This window comes from Lissotriton helveticus, chromosome 3_1 (assembly GCF_964261635.1).
Source record: "Lissotriton helveticus chromosome 3_1, aLisHel1.1, whole genome shotgun sequence".
Taxonomy (NCBI): domain Eukaryota; kingdom Metazoa; phylum Chordata; class Amphibia; order Caudata; family Salamandridae; genus Lissotriton; species Lissotriton helveticus.
The window spans coordinates 237,342,291-237,365,331 of NC_136061.1; the positions used below are offsets into that span (position 1 = coordinate 237,342,291).

Genomic DNA, 23,041 nt, shown 5'->3' on the forward strand with positions numbered 1-23,041 from the left:
GATTTATAATAAAGCCTAACAATTATGCATTTCCTTATTTGACATCACATTATTACACAAAGGCAACACATCTTTTATTATTGAAAACATTTCACTTAAAATTGCTAAGATGTTGCAAAATAATGTGTTGAACATACTAAATCTATTCTATTCACATTCTAAATGCGAATGGTTTAATTTTGTCAGAAATAACACAGAAAAAAGCTTTACCTCTATTGATTCTGGCAAGATGAAATTTTCTTCTTGTTGCAAAGAGATATGCAAGCTATGCTTTCCTTGAAGATTTTCGTTATCTTTTTGTAATCGAATCAGTTCTTCGGATACCTGTTCCCTAGACTGCATGAGCACAGCCTTCAATTTTGAGACAGGACACCAAGTTAATTAGACAAATTTAAACAAAAGCAATAGAAACATTATTTGACTCATACACAGTTTTTTTGCTGTGGCATACAAATATTGTGTTTTACATAGCTGTATTATCAATATTTTTTTTTTTTATTTATCTGGTATGCATCAAGGTCCAGTTACAGGTTTTTCATCTCTTTGGCACTACATAGACCGATCCACATTGCCTGGTTCACACAGCATGCAGATTCTGTATAGAAGGGTATAATCTGACAATCGCCAAGGTTGGATGGAGATGAGACACTTCAGAATGACTTGAATTTCCGTACAGGGCCATGACCACAGTCACTGGCTATTAATACAGTGTGATGCGGCCCCGCTTTCTTCCCCGCACGGACTGGACCCTCCTAGAAACCTACCTCTATCGGGTGTAACCACTCCCAGCCCCTTCGAACATTCTCCTGTGTCCACAAATAGTCTCGGAACAGTAACTGTGACAAGGAGACCCCCGCCCCTCTCTGTATTGCAGGATCCAATCAGCGGTCGCCGTCGACAGGAAGCACTACCTTCCGACCCCGGAAGTACCACCCCTGAGGCAGCAGCAGAACAAGTGAAAAAAGGACGCGAAGCCCAGAACGCAGTCGGAGCATCGTGGCAGGACACCTGGACTGGCGCAGAAGACGGAGAAGAGGCGAATCCCGAAGAAGACGTGTGGTCGGAGGATTGGTGGAGTCCCTAAGGAGGTGGCTGAAGAGCGGCCGCGACTCACTGGAGAGTTGCGGCGGACCATGTGAGTACCTGTAAACCCACCTCAGAGTACGCTAGGTGCTCATTGTATATACCGTGTAAAGAACTCTCCCTCTCTCAGTCACGCAGCACGTAGTTATTGCACTGTAGGATATTTGTAAAGCACCTTTGAGCCCTTCCTTCCCTCACGCACGTTTCTGACATTCTTGCTATTTCCCTACCCTTCGTCTTTCTTCCCCGCCCCATTCGCGGTACCTCCTTTCCTCACGATTCTCTCTCTCCTTCCCTCACTGCCCTGTGTCGGTGAAAGCATACTCGCAGAGTCCCCGTCTGGACTAACGGTACCTAGTTTCTCTTGTTGCCCTCCGAGGTATCTCCCCGACGTCAGACCCGACCCGAAGAACACCAAGAAAGGAGCCGGACCCGACCCCGAAGAAGGACCCGGACTATCCTTTGGATCCCTATGTTCTCCTGTTTCTCGACTCTTGAGTTAAATAAATACCGGCATAGCCCACTATATCCGGCCTCCTTGCCTGATATTCCGGCCCGCCGCACACCCACCATCACATACAGTCATTGCCAATAAAATTTACATCATATAGATGAGGGTATTACATTAATGTCTCACATCCCAGTTGCATAAAATCTACACAAACACTACAAATTATGAGAAGCTATTACTTGATAGTCAGCTTTGTTGCCTCTTGTGAAACTGGCACAGTCCATGCTCACTAGTACTACGCAGAATCAGGGACTAAGGGGACGTAGTAGGCAGGGAAGAGGAAAAACATTTTAACAAAGCATTGATGTAGAAGTCATGCTAGTGTATACTTGCAGTTCTGCAAAACACAATCTTCTTACCATTTGTTCTTGAACACTCCTCTTTGCGTGAGAAAACGCCTGCTGCAATTCCCTCAGCAAGGTCTCGGACTCCTGTGCTCTAATGACAAGTGCAGATATCTAATGAAATAATAAATATCAGTTACAGATCATTTCGATATTATGCAAAGAAATCGCTCAGACTATCTGAATAATAATCATTTGCTGTTGAAAGTTCCCCTCAGTGTTGGAGCTTTTTATGATGCTTATTTTTCAAGCAACCTCAAATTTCATCCACAGATCACTTGGCCAAACAATTTTTCAGATGCTCTTTTTGAGAAAAGATGTTGACTGTAATGGTGGCCAGAGTTTGGATTCGGCTGAACAGTTAGACTAAACAAGTATTTCCCAAAAATTTAATTTTCTTGAGAGCGCAACAAAAAGTAATACATATTTTACATTTCTGGAATGATCTCGCATTAACTAGGTGATGAGGATTGAGGAATACTTCTGAGGGAGGAAAATACAACACCCTACTTCTTTAAGCAATTGCAGACATATTTCTGAATATGAAGAGGTACATAGGTAAAAACAAAATAACACGTTTTTGAGGGGCAAAAGCGTATGCCAGATGCGAGAAAAACTCGGACTTATGAAAAACAAAGAATATCGTTTTGTCCTTTAAAAGTTTCGTCCTCCTTAATTTTTCTTAGACATATTCAAAACGTATTACATACTTTAAAAAATATATATTTCTTGCTGTGCGAGAAATTGTGGGCAGGAAGGCACTTTTATTCATATGATCTTGTTGTTGTTTAACAAGTTGGTTGTCTGATTATTGTCATGTGCACTCTTAGGCTGGATAGCGGCTGTCCACTGTGTGCCAACCTGACTGCAAATGCGTTGTTTATGTAACATGCCTTTTTCTTTAATAAAAAAAAATATATAAATATATTTTTGGTTTCTTTTACCCAGCTACCCAGCCTCAGAAAATCAACTTGTTAAACAACAAGATCCTCTATTACACTGTCCCTAGTCCGTGGGGGTGCACAGTTCTCCCCTCTATAAGTGTTCCACAAACCCCAGGCATGTGTCCGTGTGTGTGTGTCCGTGTGTGTGTGTATGTGTATATATATATATATATATATATATATATATATATATATATATATATATATATATATATATATATATATATATATATTTCAGAGCAAAGAACTACTATAACAAAAACAGAACTTTGTGGTCCAGACAGACAGAAAAAGGGTATTTAAGTTTAGGCACAAGATATAAGTCTTTAATCATAAAGAAAGCTAAACATTGCAAAGCTATTCCGTGCATTCTCATTTAGCCAGGAGAAACAGTACAGGCCTATATGAAGCTATTCATCTTAAGAACGAGAAAAAAAAGTAGGTAACTATAAATATTTGCTTTTACCTAGCATAAGTATAATATAAAAATGTTTTTCACTCTACCAAAGATTCTGTCTGATGTCCATACTTTATAACTGACAGGCAACATTCAGAATCCGCACTTTGAAATGTTCTATTGTATAGCACTTACACTTTTAAATATATTTCTTGAGGACTGATCTTCGAAAATAATGCATGTCTATGCTCACATGATTTATGATTACACACAAGCCAGATTACCTGAGAAACGTAGGAAGAATCTGCAATGAAAATATGGAACCGCTGTTATTCTTCGAATGGATTGGCACCCTTGCTCTGTGGATTTTTTTTTAAAATATATTTGTTGACTTTCAACATATATCTTTATCTAATTCCAGAAGCTGTTCCATTTCCTCACTAGTTAAATGTTGTAATTAGCCATGCTTTTATATTTAACTTGTAGTAATAAACAAGGCTAACACTAAATGCGCCCTTTATAATGCCTTTGCGCTTTATCCTGATATGCACCAAAGATAATCATAGTAAAGTGCCAAGGGACCATCTGGGAACCTGACAAATACCACATACTAGGAAACTATCTAACGCAAGGTAGTTGAACATTAGAGTTATATTAACTGGGGGTGAAACTGACTTGATGAATGCCCTCCTTCATTTAAGCTTCACTATTTATTAGTCACCTTACCCAATCTTTTTTTTTTTTTTTCTTTTTTCAAAAACCTTTATTTGTATTCTTAAGCTGTACACCGCTATTTAGCCAACAACCCGGAGGCAGGCAGCATATGTTTCATCCTGCAAAGAGCTAGTTAGCAATACGTGTACATTTTGCATTCAGGTAATATAGTATATACATATAACATCTAACATAAACCCACGTGAGAGATCGTCACAGGTCAACCCAATCAGTTTCCATTAAATGATCCCAAGTCTCGCCGCCAGCAGTCCCTTGAAGTCTGCATGAAGCCATTCTCCTCACCCCTCCCACTCCTCCTCCGCAGGTTTCCACATTACTGCCTTCAGTCACTCTCATTTCCTCCCGAGTGGGCCAGCCAGTCCACCATTGGCTGCCAGATATCGGCAGGCCTAGAGCGGAGTGGCATCATTTCCCAATACGCCGACAACTGGTCTTTGCAGTACAATGCAGATTTTAGCCAACCAGATAGCGTGGGTGGGGACTTTTGTTTCCATTTAAGCGCTATCTGCCGCTTGGCAAGCAGGAGTAACATCGCCACCAGCTTTCTGGACGAGCTCGGCACCGGTAGTACAAAACCCAGTAGACCTAGCAATGGGTCAGGACCCAAGGGTACATGCACCATCAAACCTATAGTGCGAAACACGTTCTCCCAGTATGCACCTACCGGGCCACACACCCAAGACAAATGAAAAAAAGTGGCCTCCCTCTCCCCACATCTCCAACAGGAGGCGTCAGCTGTCAGTCCCATTCTCACCAGTTGCAAGGGTGTACGGTACGTTCTGTGGAGATAATTGAAGTGTATGAGCCTAAGTCTGTAATTTGGGGATAGGTGTTCTAATTGCGTGCAACAAAACGTCCATTGTTTTTCCGATATTTGTATACCCGCCTCCCGCTCCCAGGCCATCCTCGAGTCAGTATGTGGGACAGGTGTCGTGTTCTGTGTGGCTCTGTAGATCCTCGTTATCAATTTGTGTGAAGAGGCATTCGAGAGAACATCCTCCAAAGCCGCTAGTGTCAGCGGTGCCTCCGGGAAGCCCGGGTATCTACGCTTGCACGCAGCCCGCAGTTGGTAATACAATAAGAGCTCCGTAGCCGTCGGGGTCGTGGAGACAGTTATGTCCTGTATCTCTATAAAAGTGTCATCCGGGTACAGGTCCCCGGCCACCTTCAGACCTCTCACGCTTGCTCTGCGGACCACTGCAGCATCTGTGAGTGGCTCCAGCAGGGGGTTGCCGTCCAGAGGCATACTCGGGGCATACATGTCGCTGACTCCCGCTCGTTTGGCTATACCCGCCCATGCCCAACGCACCATCTCCACTGTGTCAACGTCCTCATGTGGTCTCTTATATTTTTTGTATGCCGCCGACCGTATGGGGCATGGGGACGCCACGTCTATCTCTATGGCTACGTGAGGTTGGTACGGGATCGGGTGGTGCCAGTAGTAAAGATACTGGGCTTGTGCACTATACGCATACAGCTCAAAGTCTGGCGCAGCTAATCCACCCTGCCGGAATGGGAGAGTCAGGAGGTTCCAGGCCACTCTAGGTTGTCGACCCGCCCAGACTAATTCGATGACCGCAGATCGGAGCCTGCTGAAAAACGCCATTGTTAACGGCAGAGGTATGTTTATGAATAGATACAAGAATTTGGGGACCACCACCATTTTGGCAATAGCTATGCGACCCGTCAGCGAAAGCGGAAGCGTCTTCCATTTCTTTACTTTGCCCTCTAGCCAGTCCATTGCCACTCCAAAGTTGGAGAGCCAGATGTCATGAACGGTACGGCTCACTCTAATGCCTAAGTATTTGACTTCCTCCACGGCCCAGTCAATCTGAAATTCGGTGTGGCACTTTACCGTGCTATCTGTTAGTGGCAGCATGGTCGACTTCGACCAGTTAATATTAATCCCAGTGAGGCCGCTATATCGGAGTACCTCCCTCATCAGCGGATCGAAATTCGTCTCTGGTTCCATCATGTAAATTGTAACGTCGTCCGCATATAGGGAGATAAGCAGACCGCGCGATGTGAAGCCGATGCTCCTCTGGGTGTGGTGTTGCCGCATACGTGCCGCAAGCGGCTCCGTGGCTATGGCAAACAGTAAGGGAGAGAGCGGGCATCCCTGCCTCGTCCCTCTCGTGATCTTTATGGAGTCCGAAGTCCGCCCGTTCACACGTACCCTTGCAGTCGGGCGATTGTACAAAACGCCGATGCGTCTGGCAAACAGCGGGCTGAAACCCATTCTAGTAAAGAGTGCGTAAAGGAACTTCCACTCCAGGGAGTCGAACGCCTTGGTCGCATCGAGTAGCGCGGCAGCAGCTTTCGACTTGGGGTCCAGGTAGTGGAGTAACCCGAACAGAACCCTCAAGTTGTGTGATGTGGATCTCTCCAAGACAAAACCCGACTGGTCTGAGAGGGCTATTTGCGGCAGCATATATTTAAGCCGATCCGCCAGCAGTTTCGCATAGATCTTGGCGTCTACATTAATGAGTGAGAGGGGTCGGTAAGAATCTGGCTCTAGAGGGTCCTTGCCGGGCTTGAGTAGGGTAATGATCAGTGCCTCGCGCATAGATTGCGGAAGTATCTCCGACTCGACCGCTTCCTCGAAGACCTTGTGGAGTTTAGGTACCAGAATATCTGCATATTCCTTGTAAAATTCGGACGTTAAACCGTCCGGTCCTGGTGCTTTACCAGGCGGCATGCTCATTATTATTGCCGTATGTCCTCCTGCGAGAACGGTAAGTCCATGTATTGTCTGGCCCCATTGTTAAACCAGGCCAGGGCGATTGTGTCCAAATAGTCCGTAATTGTTTGGTCGTCTGGTGTAATCTTGGACGTGTAAAGTGTGCGGTAGTAGTCTGTCATGACCCTGAGAACATCCTGGGGATCCCTCACTGTGTCTCCACCCTCATCCTTGATCTCTAGTACATAGGCCGCACCACTGGGAGTTCTAAGCATGTTGGCCAGCGTCCTGCCAGCCCTGTCCCCCTCACCGTATCGTCGGGCCTGACCATCTTTTGCCAGAAAGGACACCTCTCTGTCTGCCTCTTCTTGGTAGTGCGTGAGCTTCGCACGGAACTCAGCCCTCACTTCGTCCGTGGGTGTCTCTCGAAGTTGTGCCTCAATCGCTGCTAATTCAGTTTCCAGTGTTTGCAAGGTGCCCCTGATGGAGCGGAGCACCCCTGTCTTCAGCGACATGCAGCATCCCCTTATCACCACCTTACATGCCTCCCACAGCGTTCCCGGGGATTCCACCGACCCTTCGTTCAGCTCAAAGTATTCTTCCAGTTTTGCCCTCAATTCCTGATTGAATACCTGGTCTCGAAGCGCCCGTGAAGGGAATCTCCAGCTGAAAGGCTGGATGTACTGTGCTGGGGTGGATAGTGTAAGACAGACTGGCGCATGATCAGATAGTAAAGTCCACATTTGTAAAGCGCACAATCACCCGTAAGGGTCTCTAGGCGCTGGGGGCCGTCGGGAAGATTAAGCGAGCTAATGCCCAGAGTCACATAGTGCTGGGCTAATCTGCCGCCGGAGCCGGGGATCGAACCGTGATCCCCAGATTCCAGCGTCAGTCGCCCTGGCCGCGGCGCCGCACCTCTCATAGTGAACGTGGTAGGTGTGTTACTTCTGTCGTGAGTGCGTGGACCTCCCCAGATAGCAACCAGTAGTCGAGTCTAGACCACGCGGCTCTATGCATAGTTAAACATGTGCCTTCTCGGGTGCCCGGGTGCAGTACCCTCCAGGAGTCGACCAGTCGAGCTTCCGAGATTATATCCCAGAGTGTAGCCGCCGCCTTGGGATGGTGTTCCCTAGTCGTACCCTGCCTGTCCATCGTGTCTGAGAGCACCACATTGTAATCACCGCCCCATACAACCGCTGCCTGCCCATGAGCCTGAACTTTGAACCAAAGGTCGTTATAGAACTCAGGGTTGTCATCATTAGGACCATACACATTCACCAAAATCATCCTCATGCCACAGAGATTTCCTACCACTATTATGTACCTCCCTTCGGTGTCCAATTTCACCTCTGTCGTTGTCCAACGGAGTCCCCTCCTGATGAGTATCGCCACCCCCCGGGAGTAGTTGGAGTAGTGTGCATGGAAAGTGTCCCCCCATCTATTACTACGGAGCAGTGCAGCAGCATTGGCAGTCAGGTGGGTTTCTTGCAGAAAACATATGTCTATATTCTTCCGCAGCAAGTAGGCCTGAACTAACCGGGCCTTCCGCCTATCATTCAAGCCGCGCACATTCCAGGTTAACAGTTTAATGTGAGCCATAGCTGAGATTGTGAGTTTGTAATGGCACTCCCTTCTGCAATGTGTACACTAGGAGACAGCACGATCTATTGTGATTAGTCACCATGCAATGCTGGACAGCTGTTGATCTCTGGGGTCTATCATGTTCATCTGTGTCGGTAGACGTTGCCTGTGTCTCGAACCTCTCAACAAAACAAAAAGCAACAGTGCTCTTCAATCCCAAACCCCCCCGCCCCCACCCGCTCCAACCCCCCAATCAGGTCGTGCAGTTCCGTCCCTCCCCTCCCACCCAAACATCAAACACCCTGTAAGGCATCTCAACAGTTCAAGTCCAATGGGAATCATCCCTCGGGGAACGCGGGTCGTACGCTCTCTAACCCTGTACTTTTGCCAGGGCGACCGAGCGCCAGCCTGACAGTGTTCCCGTATGGACCTCCCCCCGCACTCTACATGGAACTATACAGGCCAACTTATCTTAAGATGGATGATCAGCAGTGTCTCAATCCGTCAGCCGGCTCTCCTGTCTCCTGCAACGTTCTGTAACATCCCTGGTAGTTCGAGGGTTGCTTTTCCGTCACTCTATGTCACTTAGGGCAGCTCTCGCTTCCGGATCTTCAGGAGAAGGTTGATTCTTCTGGTCTCGCGACAGTTGCTTTGCGTATTTCAACGCTGCCTTGGCGTCCACAAAAAAGGAAGGTTTGCCCGGTCCCTGTACTCTCAGCTTGGCGGGGTAAATTAGCGAATACTTGGTTCCAATTTGCTGGAATATCTTCTTGGCCGGGACGAATTCCCTCCTCGCTGCCTGAACCAGCATGGTGAAGTCCGGGAAGATCGAGATGTGATTACCCTGATATTGGAGGTCCTTAATATCTCTCGCCATGCGCAAAATGGTGTCACGGTCTCTGTAATTCAGAATGCGCGCTATGATCGCTCTAGGCGGTGCACCCGGTTGGGGCTGGGGGCCCAATGTCCTGTGCGCCCTTTCGACCAGGAACATTTGGGAGAGGCCTGTCCCGAACAGTTCTGACATCATAGTCTCCACATACACTTCCATTTTTGCTATGTTGGTCGTTTCCGCCACACCCGTTATGCGGACGTTGTTGCGTCTTGAGCGGGCCTCCAAGTCCTCGTTCTTCTGCTGGATCAGCGTCAGGACCTTATCCATGCCACGTATTTTCCTGTCCATGGCAGTATGACTCTCTTCCGTTTCAGTCACTCGCGTTTCCAGCACGTCCACACGGCCATCCTGCTTGTCCATACGCCTGGTCAGACTGTCCATGCGAGCCGCCAAGTCGTCCATCTTGTGATCTATCCCCTGGAGACTTGTTTTAAGTTCCTGAAACATAGATTTAATTTCTGATGTTTGCGCGCCCCCATTATCACTCTTGGCTGCCTCGTCTTCCGACTGTTCCTGACCTGCCGTCTTCTGTTTGGTCCTGTCGAATGTGATCTTCGGCTGCCTCGTATCAGGTTTCCCCATTTTGTCCGGCGATCTCGACAGGGAGGGCTTAGGGATCACAGCAGTACATCTACTTCGTCGAGTAAGGGCTGCAGCCTGAGGTTTCGCGTTTAGCCAAGGCTTCTCCAGCGCCACTGCAGATAGATATTACTGTGCACGTACGTGTGTCCTGCAGTTCGGGGCCAGTACCCCCTCTGAAGTGCCCTCTGCAGACAAGCCGCGGCCGCTGATCAGCCCTCACGGGGTCCGGCAGCACAAAATGGCATCTCGCGCCAAAACACCAAGCTCCGCTCCGCTCTAATGACCGTACCGGCCAGGCCCAGGGTCTAGGTATCCAGACGTGTTCTGCCACCGCGAGTGTCCAGCAGCCCCAGGGGGTGGTGGGCGAGCCGGTGTCCCAGTCGGGGGAGGGTTCAGCAGGAGGTAGGCTCGTTCCAGGTGCGTCCGTCCGCCCTGCCACGCAGTTAGGCTTTGCTCTGGGTCTGAGGCACAGGTACAGCCCCCCGTACCCGACAGGATCTTGTTCCGCCGACGGCCTCCCCCTGTGTGCACCTTACCGGGCCGGCCGCCAAACAGGTCGTCAGTGCGGTTCCACGTCCGCTCCGCCGCACAGTGCTTCTCCTGTTCGGGACAGTCCCGCACGGCAATGCTTCAGCGGGGACTTGGAGTGACCGGTCTCGCTCCTCGAGTTTATCCGCCGCTATGTCCGCGGTGGTGCGGTGCTCACTCGGGCTCCTGCTGCGCAGGCCGTGCGGCTCCGGACTTCTCACCGCCTTCTTCCAGACCTCAGCTCACGCGAGGTCCCGGCTTCCGACTCGCCGCAGGCCGTCACTCCGCGCCGCAGACTGGGACAGTCAAACCCTCCGCTTCGATTTTTCACCGTCAGCAAGTGACCGCCGCCACCCTGCAGGTCCTCCGAGTGGGAAAGGTCCAGGACCCTCGACAGATCGATGAATAAATAACGGATTTATGTGCTCGGTCGGCGGAGCTGCGGGTTTAAGCAGCCATTCCGCTTCGCGTCCAAGCCACGCCCCCACCTTACCCAATCTTAGTTCTTCAGATGTTTTGTCATAATCTAACCCTCTCACACTTCCACGAAAATTGAAAACCTCCAATATTACTGTGAAAAATTGCAAAGGGCCTGCATTATTCGGTGTTGTCTTTGGTAGAGGATAGGTCCTGTGAAGATTCCAACTTAGAGGTTTGCTCTGCAGGACCAGGATTCCAGAGGAGATCTGCACCACAGAAATATGTAAATTGGGAGTATAATCTCTCCACAACAGTGGGTAACAACATCTTACTTTTATGAACAAAATTATTCGAAGGGGGATGTAAGTTCATAACCACAGTTTCACCCATTTGCAGTCACACATTGACGAAAAGTGGCGTATCCTGAAAGGACACACACTCCTCCACTTTCAAGCTACACATATACTAAAATGATTGCTTCTTGGATACTATGGAAAGACCAACCACAAACAGGAATCCTTCAATAAAACAAAACCAATCATTAAGACAACATAAAACGTGTTAAGACATTTTAATGCTATACTAGGTCTTGGGTAATAAAACCAAACAACAGCTCTACTACCTAAACTAAGGCAAATTCATTACAGGAACAACTGGTGATCAGTTTAAGAAGTCTGACTAAGCTAATTCACATCATAAAAAGAACCTGAGGTGCACAGATTCACAATGCATCAAGCTGAGGGAGAGCACATGTCCATGCAAAGTCCCAGTTTCCTACCCCTTCAGCCCTCAGTCTGTTGGTAGCTCCCTCCCACAGAAGCCCAAGCCATTATGCACTATCTCTCACAAAAATCGCACCACCACTGTCCCCAAAGAAACCCTCAGGATTGACAAGGAATTCATTCCCCAACTTATACCGCGCCACAGGGCGTGTTTGCACACATGTGAACCCAGGCCCCGCCCCCTCCCTTCACCACTGTGCAAACTAGCCCACCAGGTTCCTTCAGTAAGCGGCACGGAGCTGCGTGGCAGAGAGGTGAAACAAGGCACAAGATGGCTGCCAACACTTCCTGGTTTGGAGTGTTGACAGCCAATTAGAATACAGCTCGTTCACGTCAGGGTGAGCAAATACTGCGCGGCCATAGATATATATGTACTTTTAAATGTCATTTTCACAGGAACTATTGAACGGATTTACACCATTTAAGCAAAAGGTACGAGTCTGAACTAAGGACTACCTCTTTGCCAAATTTGGTGTAATTCCATTCAGCAGTTCGGGCTGTAGCTGCGGCTAAAGGTCCATATGGAAAATTGCATGGGGAAAACACGTTTTGGGACCCCACTTTTTTCTCGGGCCCCGCTTCCCGAATCACCCTGAGACTTTCAGGATAGGAGCGGACTAGAGCTGACCATTAGTTTCGAAAATTTCGCAAAGATTCATCAACCCGCTCCAAAGTTATTCCAAATAGAATGTTGCGGATTTCCTATGGAAAATAGGTCCTAACTATAATAACCTACTGGCGACCGCCAGTAGGTAATGTGTACACACACACATATATATATATATATATATATATATATATATACACACACACATGTATATATACACATATATAGGTAATGTGTACATATATATATATATGAAAAGGAAAATCACTTCTAAGAAGAGACCAGAGGACACAGCGGGGAAATTTTCAGCGACCCTTTATTCACTGCAGCCAGGCATAATGCATTTCGGCGTGAGCCTTCCTCAGATGCCTTTCACGCTGGGTGACACTCTCTCCCTCCTTTAGATGTTCAAAGGCCCTCCCATTGGTTGGAGTAAAACTGATTCCGCCCATCATTGACTGCAGCTGCAGCCTGCTGGTATCAACTGCATGTCCCAGCATGCATCTTTCCGGTCAGTGTGGAAAGCGGAACCACGTTGTGCTACTGTGAGCGCTGTTGTGCCTAACAAAAAGGGGGGAGAAGGCTTTGTGGTCGCCAAGAGTGTCCCAAAGTACCAGTGTTGTCCGGTCGCCTCCAGTCCCCAACGTCTCAACCCCAAATCCAGGAAACAAACAGGGCCAAGACGCGTAGATACAGTGATCACGAGTCCCCGTGAAGTCACGGACTGCTGTTAGCAGCGGCCACTTGCTTGGTCTGTAGCAGTAGGTAATGTGTACACACACATATATATATATATATATATATATATATATATATATATACACACACACACATGTATATATACACATATATAGGTAATGTATACATATATATATATATATATATATATATATATATATACACACACACACACACACAAACTGACTTGAGAATTCTCCCTGCCTATCACATGAACCAGTTTCTTCTAAAGCAAAGTTGAATTCACATAACTGCTCTTTTAAAAAAAGAGAACACATGCATCCCCAAGAGCAACATGCATGAATCTTCCAATTTTCATTTTGAAAGTCCAACATCTATTGCAAATTATGCCCTTAGGGGTGATGGTTGACCCTTTGATCCCATATCTTTTTCTCTTAAGCTGAAAATGTATGCCATGGTCCAGCTTCTTTTAAGGTAAAGAGATTTAACTGTACCTCCTTAAATGAACTACATCATGTCATGGCAGTGTTAAACAAATCTTAAATGAAGCCCTGAAAACCAAGGATGTGGAAGAAAAAGGTGAACACATTTTTCTATTTTTTAAATACAGAGATAAACGGGGAAGAATGATGTTTGGATCTAATCTTTCCATACACTGTCCACTGCCAATAGCAGAAATTATCTAATCATTTATTGAACACATTTGGTTTAGGCTACCACCTGTAATGTTACCACTATTGGTCCCCAATACATGTTGGCAGAAAAGCTACACAACAGTAACCTCAGCTCTCCTACAGAGGAATTTTCATTATCACTGTAAGCCCAGAATTATCCTGTCCATGCAAGATAAAAATGTGAGTGTATGTGTGTTTTTAGAGTGCAGCTATTGAACAAACAATCATATATATATATATATATATATATATATATATATATATACACACATATATATACACACATATATATATTACTTACTGCCGGTCACCAGTAGGTCGTTCTAGTTAGGACCCAGTGTCCATAGACAAAGCCTATTTTGCTTAATCTACACGAAAGTTTCAAATGTCGCGTACTGGTCACTTCAACTGCTGTCTGGAAAGTTTGGGGTGATCCGTCAAGCGGGGGCTGAGGAAAAGGGGGGTCCCAAAACGTATTTTCTCCATGCAATTTCCCATAGGGATTTTAGCCTCTTAGGTGCTGCGCACGATCAACGGCACCACTACCTCCGTAGTGCTGCCGTCGGCCGTTGAACATTCGATCTGCACCTGCGCAATGGAACGTCCAGCACTGGAGCTGGACGTTCCATAGCAGCTAAGGTGTTAAACACTGTTAAATGTTATGTTAAAAATCATTTCTAAAGCGCACGTTCACCAAACTGTTTCTTGTCGCAATACAGTCCCAACCGCTGAACAGATTTTACCCCTAAATTTGGCAGGAAGCTAGCACTTGGCCCAGAAACAGCCCTTGTTGTTATTTGATGTAAATATGTTCAGTAGTTACAGGGCCGGCTTTAGGGCGGTGCGACCAGTGCCACCGCACTGGGTGCAGACTCTTCGAGGGGGCGCCCTGTTTGGAAGTAAAAGCACATGTTGCCTCCTTCCTGATCTCGGGCAATTTTCACTAAACAATAAAAATGTCAAGAGAACTACTGTAAATAATGTTCTTCATGGAGAGAGAAGGAGTTTTGTCTAGAGGAAGTTTTTCCTCATTTTATGGTAGCACAGAGGGTTAATATGCATGCTGCAAAGAATAAGTACCATGCAGATCACAAAGTGCATATAGTTTAAATTGTTAGATCCACGATCAGTCCTGGGGCCCGGCGCGGGAAAAAGAGAACATGCATGGCAGCCCTGAGGTCTAAATAGGCCATTGGCAACACCCCTCTCTCCTGCGCCAGTGCCCGCCGGAAAATTGTCATGGGGTGACCCAGAAGTATTCCAGTCGCCAATCAGGCTAACCCGGCAGAGCTATGGGTGCGTGGAGTGGATCCAGGAGGCCGGGCCCTAATGGTGCGCTCTCTAAATCTCACGCTTTTCCAAATCCTAACATGGAACAGTGAGCTAATAACTGTCATCAAAGAGCTGCATGCGAACTGCATACATATATTAGAGCATTATGATTGTTTCCTCCGTCTTTCTTTATTCTTATGTTTCAAAAAGGGTTCATTTCGGGAAAAAAATCCTTATTATTAAATGTAACCCCAACCATGGGGTTATGTTTCAAATTCTGAGTTTGTGCTTCAGACCATGCACTCAAACTATGGATGACATGTTACTCACCTTGTAGTCTTTTGGCTTATGTAACATTTCCATACACTGATTTACACACATATGCTTGATTGTCTCTGTGTAATGTGTGTGTGATGAAAAGTGCTAAAAAAAAACTTCACTGGTATACGTGGCACTATATAACTAATTAAATACATCTGAGAGAGAGTGGATATGGTGACTTGAAGGGGCAGTGTGCTAGTGAGGGAATCTGTGGGGAGTGCCCATGGGGGGGCGCCAACAAACCTTGTCGCACAGGGCGCCACCAGAGCTTAAGCCGGCCCAGAGTAGTTATGGAGGTATTAAAGAAACAACACATTTTAAATTCTAGGGATATGAATCCTCTGCGGATCTGACAGATCTCATGCGGAGATCTGATTGGCTGCCACCACTTCAACAACGCAACATGAAAGAAAATGTTTCACCCCACATTAGAGGACACAGGAACTCAGTCCCAGTGTCCTCAAATGTAAAAAAAAAAAGAAAAAAAGAAGAAATTTTTGAGCCTTAAGCCATCCATTAGTTTAAAAACAAAGAGGTGGGGGCCTGTGCCCAGATGGCTGCAAGTGGGGGGTATTTACCACCCCCATGGGCTGGCTTCCTTGTCGGCAGGCCCTGCAGTTAACAACACCTTCCTGCGCACCGCATAAAGCGCCCAACCACCTCTCGCAGTGCGGACCACACCCAGGCAAAGTCCAGACCAAGGGCGGACCTGTACAGATCACGTCCGGAGCCCGGTTGAGGCTGGGCTAGGCCACCCCATTTGGCTCCGACTTTCCGAGGTACTGAGTTGTTTTATTGAGCCTGTTGACCTAACTTTTTTCTTGGCACCTACGTCAATTGCTCAAATTGTCCTTTTTTCACTATCTTCTTTTGTTGACTGCTGTCCCGACTCGAGACTTTCCTTAGATGGCTAAACGCAAGATCGGTCTAAATTCGAAAGAGCCTGCCGCCAAGAAATCTGGGACTCTTGATGGGGACATTAAAAAAGTAGTGTGTTTACTAGAGAAAGAATTCCACCACACGGAGAAAAGAATATCCCTAGCCACGTTACAAACTGACTGTGAAACTCTCGCTAGTCTTAATGGTCTGGAGAGCACAGATAGAATTCTGTTAAAGAGGTAGTTCTCCATTCTGACCAGCTTATTAGTCAAACTGTGTCGATACACACAAAATGGAAAAGAAAGTCTATTCTCAAAAAACCTGCTAATTTAACTAGATACGCATCTGAGGAGTCTCCTACTCTGTATGACCATTCCAATTGTAAAACGTTTATTGGGGTTTTATTTTAAGCAATTTGGCAAAAAGATTGTTGATCCCATCGAGCCTAAGCTGTCAGCATTGTATCATCGCTTGAAGTGCATCAAGGTCAAATTAAACATGGATACTAAACAGGGCTAAGAAGTGGGGAAAGAGGGTGACAACAACATCTCTGGGCAGAGGTCTTCTAGCTCTGCCCAGGAGCAATGGTCCCTGGACGAGGAGGGGGAGGTTGTCCTCCTGTTTGCCTAGTGAGGCCTCTGTGCCCGGCCCAGTTTTTCCTCTGCCCCCAGTATGAGGGAACCGGAACCAATAGACACATTAGTGGGGGGTCTTCGCTTAGTAAGAAATGCTATTCATCGTGTTAAACCTACAGGGTTAATGTCAAGCTATGCCACCAAATGAGACCTTTCCCCGGCCATGTGCCCTTATGTGATCATTGTGGCAAATTTCCTGATGTTGTGAGCGAGTCTACCCAGGAACTGGGTCCCAGTGTCCTCAAATGTAAAAAAAAAAAAAAAAAAAAAGAAGAAATTATTGGGCCTTAAGCCATCCTATGGTTTAAAAACAAAAACAAAGAGGTGGGGGCCTGTGCCCAGATGACTGCTTTTGGTGGGCATTTACCACCCCCAAGGGTTGGCTCCATTGTCGGCAGGCCCTGCAGTTAACACCACCATGCTGTGCACCGCATAAAGCGCCCAACCACCTCTCACGGTGCGGACCACACCCAGCAAAGTCCAGACCAAGGGCGGACCTGTACAGATCCCGTGCGGAGCCCAGTTGAGGCTGGGCTGGGCCACCCCATTTGTCTCTGACTGAGGTACGGAGTTGTTTTATTGGGCCTGTTGACCTAACTTTTTTCTTGGCACTTACGTCAATTGCTCAAATTGTCATTTTTTTCACTATCTTCTTTTGTTGACTGCTGTCCCGACTCGAGACTTTCCTTAGATGGCTAAACGCAAGATAGGTCTAAATTCAAAAGGGGCTGCCGCCAAGTAAACTGGCACTCTTGATGGGGTATTTGAAAAAGTAGTGGGTTTACTAGAGAAAGAATTCCTCCATACGGAGAAAAGAATCTCGCTAGCCACGTTACAAACAGACTGTGAAACTCTCGCTAGTCTTAATGGTCTGGAGTGCATAGATAGAATTCTGTTAAAGAGGTAGTTCTCCATCCTGTCCAGCTTATAAGTCAAACTGTGTCGATACTCACAAAACGGAAAAGAAAATCTATTCTCAAAAAACCTGCTTATTCAACTAGATACGCATCTGTGGAGGCTCCTACTCTGTATGACCATTCCAATTATAAAAAGTTTATTGGGGATTTGTTTAAGCAATTTGGCAAAAAGATTGTTGATCCCATCGAGTCTAAGTTGTCAGGATTGTATCATCGCTTGAAGTGCATCAAGGTCAAATTAATCATGGATACTAAACAGGGCTATGAAGTGGCGTAAGAGGGTGACAAGAACATCTCTGGGCAGAGGTCTTCTAGCTCTGCCCAGGAGCAATGGTACCTGGACGAGGAGGGGGAGGTTGTCCTCCTGTTTGCCTGGTGAGGCCTCTGTGCCCGGCCAGTTTTTCCTCTGCCCCCAGTATGAGGGAACCAGAACCAATAGACACATTAGTGGGGGGGGTCATCGCTTAGTAAGAAATGCTATTCATCGTGTTAAACCTACAGGGTTAATGTCAAGCTGTGCCACCAAATGAAACCTTTCTCCGGTCATGTGCCCATATGTGATCATTGTGGCAAATGTCCTGATGTTGTGAGCGAGTCTACCCAGGAACTCATCAATAAAACCATACACTGGATTAAGGGGAACTCCGGACTCCAATGCGGTTTATTTTCTGAGGTCCTTATGGCCAGACGGGTGGGACTGGGAACATGTATAAGGAAATTCAGGGAGATTGCTTGATTGTTACCTTCAGGAACCCAATCATGGATAGGGACCTAATTTGGGCCTCTCAGCAAGGCCACCTTAAAAGCAGCAAGATTAAGATCCTGCCACATGTGCTTTTCTATAGAGATCTGGCATATATCCCCCGTCCTACTGCACCTCAACCATCTCCCTTTACTATATACACGCTCACAACAGTTTCTTCCCCAGGCAAACTCTCTGAAAATGACTGACTTAGCTCCAGCAATGTGATAAATCCTACCCCTACCCAAGAGATTAGTTGGGTCCAGGCCATTTAGTGGCCCATTCTAATATATCTCACACACTTGAGCCCTTCTTGATTACATCTAACTCTATAGCTGAGCAGTGGAATGGGCGCACATTAGAGCGGCTCCGCTGGCCGAGAAGAATTAATCCAACATTTATCCGAGAAAAACACACCATACCACGGTCCATCTACAGGGGACCGTCGCAGGGACGAACCAGCAGCCTGACGTAACCCTTCTTGCAGCCACGTAGGAGGTACAGGTCGGACGTTTTGCCGAGAGGAATGCGGCCTGGTGGTAAGTGACTGAGTGACACCGGGACCTGGATTTTGGTGCCGCCCCAAAGTGCAGTGAGAGGGCGGCGGAAGACTGGTGAGCAGTGGAGGCCCTGTAAGTGGTGAGGAGCGGGAGCGACTGGAAGGGCGGACTACGGTTCGCATTGCAGTGTGTCTACGGCAGGGAGAGTAGAGCCCTGAGCTCAAACGGAGCGTGAAGCGGTGCAGGATACTGCCGGGGCTCGCATGCGAGGCGAGGGCAGAGTGACATCGGTCCCTGTAACGAGGTCGGGAGGCCTAGTCGCCAACATGGGGCACAGTGTGGAATAGGGCTAATGGCGGGACAAAAGGCTTAAGCGGAGCCGCCATTTTGCGGAGCTAGGAGGGGCATCGCTGGAGCGGACGTGCCGGAGAGCGGGCTCGCTCTGGCAATTGTAGGGGATCTGTCTTGTCTACGCGCGGAGCCACCTACCCTGTGACAAACGGATGGGGCAAATTGAGTTGATTTAAGGGCTGATTGCGGTGGTGCCAAGAAATACAGTGAGTGGGAGCACGAGACTGCGGCAGCGCTGACAGCGTGACTGCGTGGGAGCGATTGCACCTTTGGAAGGTGGTGTGAGGCGAGTCCTGGCGGCTGCAAAGCATCTAACTTTTAACTCGGGGGCAAGATTGTATGTTCATGGACACTAGACGAGGCAGCCTTAACCCACGTGTGTTACGAGTCAGCATTGCCATTACCATACAGACTTGACGAGGTAACACGGATATCGTACCAGGTGGAAGTGTGCAGACTAGAGGCAGGGGACTGTGGCACGCCCTGGACAGTAAGAGAGAAGACTACGAGGCCCATAATTGGCATTGCGTCGCTGCTAAAACATAGCTAAACTAGAGAGAGGCAAGACGATACTGTGGTGGAGGCATCACGCACTGTTAATTACACTGGTGGAGGGAGGCACAGAGAATTGAGTACTCGCGGCACCTGAAAGACAAACCTATGGCGATCTCAAGGGAGTCTGCATGTGGTGGGGCAACCCCCACCGTACTGAGAGAGGGAACCTGAGGAGCCGTACCGAAGAGTCCTACAGAGGTCCTCATCGGCGGCATTAAAGGAGACGAGGGTGATATTCAGTCGAGAAGTGGATAATATATGATAACCGGCGCAAGACCTGTGAAAATAGTACTGAGATATCAACATTGTGGAACCTGCACTAGTGGAAGTAGAGGGTGAAAATGGGGAAGCCGGACACATGCCAACCAAGAATAAACTTCGACAAGAAAGCAACCAAAGGGGCGGATGGCGACTCCGGCCACCAGGAACAGTCTGAAGAGCACGCCGCAAGCCAACCACCTGCCGAGGATATTCGGGAAATGTTTAAGGACCTAAAATCTAGTCTTCACGGCTTAGACACCAAGATGGACTCACTGGCGGAGAGGATGGACAGAATTACACAACAAATGGAAACACAAGAGGGTTGCATAAGCGCACTGGAAACGAGACGGAAGAGGGGCAAACGGAAATGGACACAAAACTGCGGGACACGGATGGTGTTCTCTACGCAATACAACAAAAGAATGTGGATTTGGAGGCCAGGTCACAGAGAAATAATATACGAATTACAGGAATTGCGGGAACGACGGATATCCAAAATATGGAGAAGTACATCGAGAAGATGATGATGACAGACCTCTTTGGATCAAATCTGTCTGCCATGTTTCTTATCGAGCGAGCAACTCAAACGTTGGGGCCACGTCCAAGACCTGGTTCTCTGGCACGGCCAATCCTGGCAAGAGTACTGAATTACAGAGATCGGGACATAATACTACAGATGGCCAGGGAAAAGGGTGATATACAGTACAATGGAAATAACATAGCAATATACCCAGAAACTTCACACTCCAGGTTCAAGCAACCCGTAGGGAATTTATTTCCGCAAAGAACATTTTCTAACAGCTCGGGACCAAATATTCCTTGATATACCCTGCAAAACTGAGAGTCCAAGGGTAGGGAAAACTTACCTTTTTCACAGACGCAAAGGCGGCACTAGTTTATGCGAAACAGATGGCGAAAGAACACAAACAACGAGCGACGACCAGTGCATCACAAACTAAAAACAATTTGAGTGACAATGATTGATAGACCTGAACCTGTACACTGGATACGCAGATAAGTGTCACCCGCTGCTCACCGTGGTACTATATTTTGTTGCTCTTATATGGAGGCAGTAGGGATCGACTTGAATATGTCTGCAAGGGGCTAAGCTATATGTTGTTTTACAAAATTTGATGCTTAAATGATGTTGTGGGGAACAGAAGCACAAGTTACTTACCTTCGGTAACGATATATCTGTAAAAAACAGTAGTTAGTATTAGATTCCTTACCTTAGAATATCCCCAGGCGTCAGACTGGATCCGAAAATTTTTGCGTAGCAGTACCCCTGCGCGTCGGTAGGAGTCGTCTGCGGCTCCGCGTCCGTCGTCGGCGCCGGGATGACGTCGAAAAACGTAGACTCCGCCTTCGCGCGCTGACGTCATTTATTATACACAGCTTTTCCGCGCCAGCAAACGCAGAGGCATGATAAAAACCAACACTGGTGCCATAAAATTAGGGCCCTGAAAGGGGATGACCTTAACCCTTGATATTGGTTCGCAGAATGGGGAGGATGGGTGGGGCGGTAAGGAATCTAATACTAACTACTGTTTCTTACAGATATATCGTTACCGAAGGTAAGTAACTTGTGCATCTGAAAGAAACAGGTTAGTATTAGATTCCTTACCTTAGAATAGATACCCCAGCAATACCAACACCGGTGGTGGGTCTGCGAACCAATGATCACACCAGAAAGTCCTGGAGAACAGAACGGCCGAAAAAGCCATCTCTCCGGACTTGGCTGTCCAGGCAGTAGTGTCTTGCGAACATGTGCAGCGAGGCCCACGTAGCTGCCTGACAAATGTCCTGCAAGGGGACACCTCGGCCCAGGGTCGCCGTGGCCAGAGTAGAATGGGCCCTCAGTCCAACAGGAGGCTCCTTCCTCACCAAAGAGTAGTAAATCTTGATGCACAAGACGACCCACCGAGAGATGGTTCGTTTGTGCACCGCCCGACACTTCTTAGCGCCCACGTAACCAACAAAGAGTTGGTCATCCACCCGGAACTGGCGTGTGCGATCCAGATAGAATGAGAGCGCACGTTTTGGGTCCAGACGGTCTCTTCCTCTTTCCAGTGAGGCGGAGGCGGAAAGAAGGTGGGCAAGGTGAACGTCTGCCCGATGTGGAAGGCTGTGGCTACTTTGGGCAGGAAAGAGGTTCGCGTCCGCAACACAACTTTGTCCGGATGGACAGACAGGAAAGGAGGTTTAGAAGAAAGGACCTGGAGCTCACTCACTCTCCTGGCAGAGTTGATGGCAACCAAGAATGCAGTTTTAAAGGTAAGAAGACGAAGAGGACAGTTATGAAGTGGCTCGAAGGGAGTGCACATCAGATAAGTCAGAACAAGGTTCAAGTCCCACTGAGGCATCACGAAAGGAAGAGGAGGGAACATATGAGTGATGCCCTTCAAGAACCTATTTACAACTGGGGACTTGAACAAAGAGGGCTGATCAGGTAGCCTTAAGAAGGCGGAAATGGTAGAGAGGTAGCCCTTGATAGTGCCAGAGCAGAGCCCTGCTGGGCAAGAGAAAGAAGAAAGAGGAGAACCTCAGAAAAAGGGGCAGAGAGTGGATCCACAGCCTGTGCACCATGCCACAAATGTGTTCCACCTGAAGGCGTATACCGATTTTGTGGAGGGACGCCTGGCTGCCACAATAACATCACAGACTTCAGGAGGCAAGTCTAATGGCCTCAACTGCCGCCGCTCAATCTCCACGCCTGGAGGTGGAGGCTGGACAGGTTCGGGTGGAGGACCGTCCCCTGCTGCTGCGACAGAAGGTCCCCCTGAAGAGGCAGACGAATTGGGGGATCGACTGACATGCTGAGTAGCTCGGGATACCAGTATCTCCATGCCCAGTCCGGAGCCACAAGGATGACTTGGGCCTGGTCGCGCCTGATCTTCTTCAGCACTCTGGGCAGAAGTGGTATAGGCGGAAAGGCGTACAACAGACCGCAACTCCACTCGCGACGAAAAGCGAGTGCCGTCTTGGAAATTCCAACGCGCAGAACTGATGACATTGCGCGTTCTCTTCTGTGGCGAATAGATCTAACCAAGGCTCTCCCCACTGCTGAGAGAGACCTTGCGCCACGTCCGAGTTCAGACCCCATTCGTGATCCATCATGCACCGACGGCTGAGTTTGTCCGCCCTGG

General features: G+C 47.7%; 1 protein-coding gene across 2 annotated transcripts in view; it reads right to left on the bottom strand.

Moving 5' to 3' along the window:
* Positions 1-23,041, bottom strand: part of RABEP1 (rabaptin, RAB GTPase binding effector protein 1) — a 919,122-nt gene that overhangs the window by 283,266 nt on the left and 612,815 nt on the right. For both annotated transcript variants that reach the window (XM_078679701.1, XM_078679700.1), the window contains 2 exons: positions 1,954-2,052; positions 211-351 (listed from right to left, as the gene is read on the bottom strand). In XM_078679701.1, the coding sequence (XP_078535827.1) occupies positions 211-351; positions 1,954-2,052 (240 nt within the window). The remainder of the gene's footprint in view (positions 1-210; positions 352-1,953; positions 2,053-23,041) is intronic.